Source organism: Pteropus medius, unplaced genomic scaffold (assembly GCF_902729225.1).
Source record: "Pteropus medius unplaced genomic scaffold, Ma_sr-lr_union100, whole genome shotgun sequence".
Lineage (NCBI taxonomy): Eukaryota > Metazoa > Chordata > Mammalia > Chiroptera > Pteropodidae > Pteropus > Pteropus medius.
Genome location: NW_024352148.1, coordinates 180,191 through 187,188, shown reverse-complemented (window position 1 = coordinate 187,188; position 6,998 = coordinate 180,191). Strand labels below are relative to the sequence as shown.

Here is a 6,998-nt window from a genome sequence, read left to right as displayed (position 1 = left end):
CGGTCGCCACCTACGGGGACAGTGACACCCGGTTGCCACCTACAGGGACAGTGACACCCGGTCGCCACGTACGGGGACAATGACACCCAGTCGCCGTGGCTCATGTTTAGCAGATTTCTGCTGAGGTGGTTGGTGTCGCATGGTCCAGCGACAGCGTTTGAGAAGAGCTGAACGGTGGATGGTTACGTTTGTCACAGGTGACAAACCTGAACTGCCAGTTTTCAAGGGTTCGGAGCAGCAAGATGCTCTCCATGCGGTTCCCGGAAGCGCAGCTGAGAGGTGCCCGTCCGCGAACCCCAGCCTCACACACCTTGTATATCTACCACGACCTCTCTGTGCCCGGAGAACTCATACGAAAAGTGGCCGAAAGCCAAACCGTATTCCGTGGCTCTGTATTGTGTTTTCGCCACCCTCGCGTTATTTGATAATTTGACAAATTCTCCCAGTATGTAAGGCTCCACGCTGATACACCCCTTTATGGTCCTGTCCTCTAAGATCTGAAAAATAGAAACAGGGGGCAGTGTGGCATGAGGGAAGGCACGGGCTTTGGGTCAGCTGGGTCTGCCCTCGGACCTCGGCTTTGCCACGTAGGAACTGTCGCTTCTCTAGATGTTCGCTTTCTTATTTGTAAAGCGAGTAGGATGGGTATCTTATGGGATCGTTAAAAGAGTTATGTGAGAAAATGCATGTAAAGTGCTTAACGTTGATAGAAACTAAGCTTTTTATCATTCTTTTGTCAAAATCTCGCATCAAACAGAGGCCATGACGTGACCTACCCTCAGGTGGGTGGGCCGGGCGTGTGGGTGGATCGTCCACCACGGCCCTGGGTTGGAAGCTCAGCTCTGGCATTTCTGTGTCTGATCTGCCTTGTAGAGTTGTCTCAAAAGGCTCAAGTTCATGTCTGTAAAGTGCCTGGCATAGTGCTTGACATAAAGAAAGTGCAAAACAGATGACAGCTGTTGATATTCTAAGGAAAAAAATGTGGCTCTAAAAATGTCTGGCTAAAGTTAAAAAAAAAGAGTTAGGTATGAATGAGCTAAGGATCTTTGGGGAAGCAGGGTGTTCTGGACCCAGAGAGAAGGCGGTGGGGTGGGCGCCTTCGAACGTCTAATGGGGTTGTCTCGTGACAGGGCCGGTCTCAGAGGCCCCAGCAGACAGAGCCACAGTTCAAAGGGAGAAGCAATTAGACGAAGACAGATCCAGGCCAAATCCAAGAACTCCCTAGCGGTTAGGATTGTTCGAAAGTAAAAATGTAGCTACTGTCTCTTACTACAGGTGTCTCGTCGGCGGCTTGGCCAGGGGTCTCTGGATCTCGAGGTGCGTGCAGTGGGGATGCCACACTGAGGGGACGAGCCGTCGAAGGTGCCGTCTCTAGGCCCCCCGCCCCCAGTACGGAGACAGGACGAGGAGCACACTGACGTGCTGACCTGACTCCGGCCTCCGGGAGGTCGCGTGAGGCTTGGCGCCCGCAGGGCATGGGGGGCTGTGTTCCTCACGTGTCCGTCTAAGTAGGCGCAGCAGACAGAGCAGACGAGGAAGATAGGGGCCAGGTGGCTGGATGTTAGCGGGATGGGGGTGTAGGCTGGCAGCGGAAACAGCCTCACACGTGTCACAGGCGTGTGTCACCACAACCGAGCTCTTACCAGTAACACCGCAGAGGGCACGTAGAAGATCTGGGTCGGGATCTTGTGTTCGTAAAGCCTCTTGTTAAACTCTGCCACGTAGTGCTGGGCGGTCATCTGCCGCTCCACGTCGGCAAAGTGGGGCCAGAGCGCCTTCTGCTCCCGGTACTCCTTCCCCACGTACCTGCGGGAGGGGCGAGGACTCAGCAGAGACAGCAGGGTGAGGGGGCAGCTCACGGGGATGCGCGCGCACTTATGGATGCGCCCTGCCCTGCCGCGGGTGGCCAGTGTCAGCCACCTCGACGTAGCACGTGACCCAGATGGCTTTCTAAGCACTACCCGACCTGGGACAGAACTCATGCCAGTGACCATGACGGCTGATTTTGCGTCTTCTTGCCTGAATGGCAGGGTGCCCAGGTATCCAGTCGGACGATCCTCTGGGAGCTTCTGTGGAAGTGTCCTTGGGCGCGTTTAGCGTTTGAACGGATGTGCTGATAGAGCACCTTGCCCTCCGGCGTGGGTAGGCCTCGTCCAATCAGTCGAAGGACCAAACAGGCCCAAACATCTGGCCCTCTGGCCAGACTTCTTGGGAGCTGGGACCACAGTCACACCAGCCTCCGGCCTTGAACTGAGGCACTGGCTCTTCCTGGGTCCCTGGCTCGCCAGCTGCTGACCTTGAGACTTGTCAGCCTCCATTACCGCATGAGCCAGTAGTCATTGCTGATGATCTGTTTAGTCAGCGTATGTCCATCCTGCTGGCTCTGTTTCTCTGGAGAACCCTGACTAGTACACTGCCCCAGAAGATGCTGATGGTAAAGAGCGAGTGTCCGCGCCAGCAGCATTCATCCGGCGTCTTTGGCAAGCGGAGGAGCCAGCGCGGAGGCCGGGGAGGGCCTGGGCCCTGGAGCCGGGTGTCTGAGGACCTGCAGTGTGGCCTCATGCGGACGGTCCCTCGGCCCCTTCCTCTCACGAGTATGTCTGCCCTGCAGACACCTGTGCCATCGACGCCTCTCACGTGCACAGCTCCGCCAGTCCTGAGCGCTTTGGAGAAGTGCAAGGCCCGATGTGCACGTCAGAGGCCGATGCCCAGTGGGAGATGGGAGACAGCGCGGTGAGCGATCGAGCGTGGGAGAGAGAAACACGGCTCTGCGCTTCGCTGGCATTTACACTTGCTCTGAGCTGCTGTGAATTTACGAGTGAGTCGCGTGTGTCCAAAGTGACCTCGCAAGATCAAAGGGAATCGGCAGCGCCACAGACGGAGGAGGGGTGTCTCTCCAGAACTGTCTGAATCCAGCATGACGACGGAACCCGGATGCAGCCCCCGGCCCTGGGCCTCCGAGGGCCCCAGCGGAGACTGCGGAGGGGCCGCGTCCCGCAGACACCTCCTCCGGGCTGGCGCCCAGGCCAGAACTCGGCGTGCAGTGCAGGTGCGTTTCTCAAACGTTCTGCCGGGCACTGCAGCCTGGGGTGCGGGGTCATCAGTCTGGGAGCAGAGCCCCGTCCTCGCGCATCTTACACCACTTTTCTGGGGTCATTGCTGTCAGTAAAGGTTTGTTGGCGGTAAATTCTCTTTTTAATTTGACTGCTTTTTAGATCGTTACTTTGTCCTGGGTGTTCTGAAGTTTGACCACCAGCGCCTCTGGGTCGATTTATGAGCCACTGCTTCCTCCCCAGCCTCCCTTCCTCCCTTCCTTCCTTCCTTCCTCCTTCCTCTTCCTTCCTTCCTCCCTTCCGCTTCCTCCTCCCTGCTCCTCCTCCTCCTCCCCTTCCTCCTTCCTTCCTGGTGCTTTTCTCTCTCTTCTTTTTTTCGTCCCATTTGTTATTCACTGTGCTTTTTCAAGGTAGATGCTTCAGATTTACAGGCTTTTCTGTTCCAGAAACTCCATCACAAGGATTGAATACTGGGACATTGCTGGCACTGACCTCCCCACAGAGCTGGCTCGGCTGGTTTCTTTTGGCCTGATTGTGTCATGTGGGAGGCTGGCCCCAAATCCCTAAGCTCCCTTCCCACGTGGAACTTTGTCAACAAAGGCTTCTTTTCTGTCAGCCCCGCCTTAGCGCATGGCTCCTGTGGGGCCGTCCTAGGACCCGTTCTCTCGACGGACCCGGGTTTGCTCCATCTCTGGCCTCAGAGGGTTTTCCTGCCTTTTCTGCAGGCTCGTTCATGTACCTCCTGTCATTTAACTAGACGTTTGGCCAGCATTTTTAGCAAGCACGTTTAATGCTCTCTGTCCTGCCATGCAGCCAGGAACTCTGTTTCTTATCTGACCTTTCCCTAAAGGGCTGGGCACTAGGTATGCCGTGCGGATTGGCTGGCCTGGTTTTGGTCAATGTGTGGTACCTGCTACTGACCAACCAATGAGGAGGAGGAAGGGGCAGAAATCTGAAAACATACATTTTGGCCAACTTCTTCAGCCTTTTCAAAATCTCATGGAGGACTACAGTCGTTCCCCCTTATCTGCAGGGACGTGTTCCAGGACCCCAGTGGATGCCTGAACCCACGGATGGCACTGAACCCTGCGTTCACTGTGACTCTTCCTATACGTGCATACCTACAGTGATTTATAAATTAGGCACCCTGAGAGATTAACAACAATACCTAATAATAAAATAGATCAATTTTAACACGGTACCGTAATAAAAGGCACGTGGATGTGGCATTATTAAGTAAATAAGGATGACTTGAATACAGGCACTGTGATACCTTGACAATCAATCTGATAACTGAGACGGCTGCTAAGTGACCAACCTGTAGGTGGGCGGCATCTACAGAGTGGACACGCTGGACAGAGGATGATTCATGTCCCGGGCAGGACGGTGTGGGACAGTGTGAGATTTCATCATGCTACTCAGAGTGGCACGCAGTTTAAAACTTAGGAATCGCTTACTTCTAGAATTTTCAAGGTTAAAGGGTCACCGAAACCGCAGAAGGGAAACTGGATGAGAGGAGACGAGACGGCTGTGATGGGGGGAGAACGGGCCCGTGGCGCATGGTCGTGGTGACGGTTTTGGGCGTACCTCCCCAGAATTTCTTCCTGATGGAGATGATGAACCCAGAAAGCATTTCTTTGTCTGCCCTTCTTCACTTCCAGGTGACCCCCCAAATACACAGCGGTTTCCTGGGCTGTCCACAATTCAGATTTCTTAGAATATTTCAACAAAAGAGCATCTGGAAAAAAAGATGAAAACGGATCTTATTTTCAAAAGGATTTCACAATACAGGACTGAAGTTGACACAGGGCCTAAGCCAGTTTATCTGAAATCTTCAGCTTCTTTAAACATCCCTGAGATTTTAGCCTCTTCTAATAAAAAAATTAGTGAAATACAATGAGAAAGTAAAGCTTGACAAAATCCAACCTCCATTCATGACAAGGACTCTCCACGACAGGGGCGTGGAGGAGGTGTACCTTGACAGCAGGCTGCACACGGCAGGCCCACGGCCGGCACGCTCGGTGGTGAAAGGGGCCCTCTCAGACCGGGGACAGGACAAAGACGCCCCCTCTCACCGCGTCTATTCAACATGGCACTGGGAGTCGGTGGTCAGGCAGGCAAAACAAAGAGAAGGTATCGGAATTGCAAAGGAAGAAGTAAAATTGTCTCTGTTTGCAGAAGACATTATTTTATATACAAGAAATTGGAAAGACTCAACCAGAAAACTGTTAGATCTAATAAGCGAATTCAGTAAAGTTGTAGAATACAAAATGAACGTACAAAAATCAATAGCATTTCTATACATTAACATCTTTCGAAAAAGAAATAAGGAAACCAATTTCATTTACCATAGCATCAAAAACAACAAAATACTTAAGTTTAAGGAGGTGAATGATTTCTACTCTGAAACTATAAGACATTGATGAAGGAAATCAATGAAGACACAGATAAATGGAAAGGCATCTTGTGTTCATGGATTGGAAGAATTAATATTGTTAAAATCTCAATACTACCAAAGCTATCTACAGATTCAGTACAATCCCTACCAGAATTTTTCAATGGCATTTTTTACGGAACTAGAAAAAAACACTCCTAAAGTTTATATGGAACCACAAAAGATCCCTAGCAGCCAAAGAAATTTCAAGAAAAGAACAAAGCAGGAGGCATCACACTCCCTGATTTCAAGCCATATTATAAAGCTACAGTCATCAAAACAGCATGGTGCTGGCACAAAAAGTGATAAATAGACCAGTAGAAAAGAATTGAGAGCTCAGAAACAAACTCAAGCACATATGGTCAACTAATATTTGACAAGGGAGCCAAGAATACTCAATGGAGAAACGATGGTTTCTTCAATAAATGGTGTTGGGAACATTGGATATTTACATGCAAAGGAATGAAACTGGACCTATATGACAAGAATTAAAGTAAAATAGATTAAAGACTTCAATGTAAAATGAGACTATGAAACTCCTAGAAAAAAAAACAAAAACATAAGAACAAAGCTCCTTGACATTGGTCTTGGTGATGACTTGTTGGGTATGACACCTAAAGCACAATCAACAAAATAAAACATAGACAAGAAGACTACGTCAAACTAAAAAACTTCTGTACAGGAAAAGAAGCCATCCACAAAGTGAAAAGACTACCTACGGCATGGAAAAATATTTCCAAACCATATAGCTGATACGGGGTTAATATTAAAAATATATAAAAAACTCATATAACTCATTGGCAAAAAATGAAATAAAATAAAATAATCCAATTAAAAAGTGGGCAAAGGACTTGAACAGACATGTCTCCAAAGAAGATGTACGAAAGGCCAGCAGGCACATGTAAAGATGCTCGACATCACTGGTCATCAGGGAAATGCAAATTTAAACCACAGTGAGACGTCACCTCACACCTGTCAGAATGGCCATCATCAAGCAGACAAGAGCTAACAAATGCTGGCACAGATACGGACAGAGGGGGCCCTTGTGCACTGCTGGTGGGAACGTAACTGGTGCAGCCACTGGGGAAAACAGTGTGGAGGACCCTCAACAGATGAAAAACCACCACCATGTGACCCAGCAGTCCTACTTCTGGGTATTTATCCAAAGAAATCCAAAACATTAACTTGAATAGGTATCTGCACCCCTGTGTTCATTGCGGCATTATTTAAAATAGCCAAAAATGAAATTAGCCCAAATGTCCACAGATGGATGAATGGATAAGGAAGAGATACATATGAATCTCATTTTGAAGAGATACATATGAATCTCATTTTGAAGAGATACATATGAATCTCATTTGTATTCATATGTATCTCTTCAAAATGAGAGATACATATGAATTCAGCTATTCAAAATGAGAAAATCCTACCATTTGCAACAACATGCAAAGAACGCGATGGTATTATGCTGAGTGAAAAAGTCAAACAGAGAAAAACAAATACTGTTTGGC

The 6,998-nt window shown here is 49.4% G+C and overlaps 1 protein-coding gene across 1 annotated transcript in view; it reads right to left on the bottom strand.

The window, feature by feature from the left end:
- Nucleotides 1–6,998, bottom strand: part of ALPK1 (alpha kinase 1) — a gene marked incomplete at its 3' end in the record, with an annotated part of 52,849 nt that overhangs the window by 12,261 nt on the left and 33,590 nt on the right. The window contains exons 11-12 of the mRNA XM_039846912.1: nt 4,641–4,791; nt 1,644–1,806 (exon numbers count right to left, since the gene is read on the bottom strand). Of these exons, the coding sequence (XP_039702846.1) occupies nt 1,644–1,806; nt 4,641–4,791 (314 nt within the window). The remainder of the gene's footprint in view (nt 1–1,643; nt 1,807–4,640; nt 4,792–6,998) is intronic.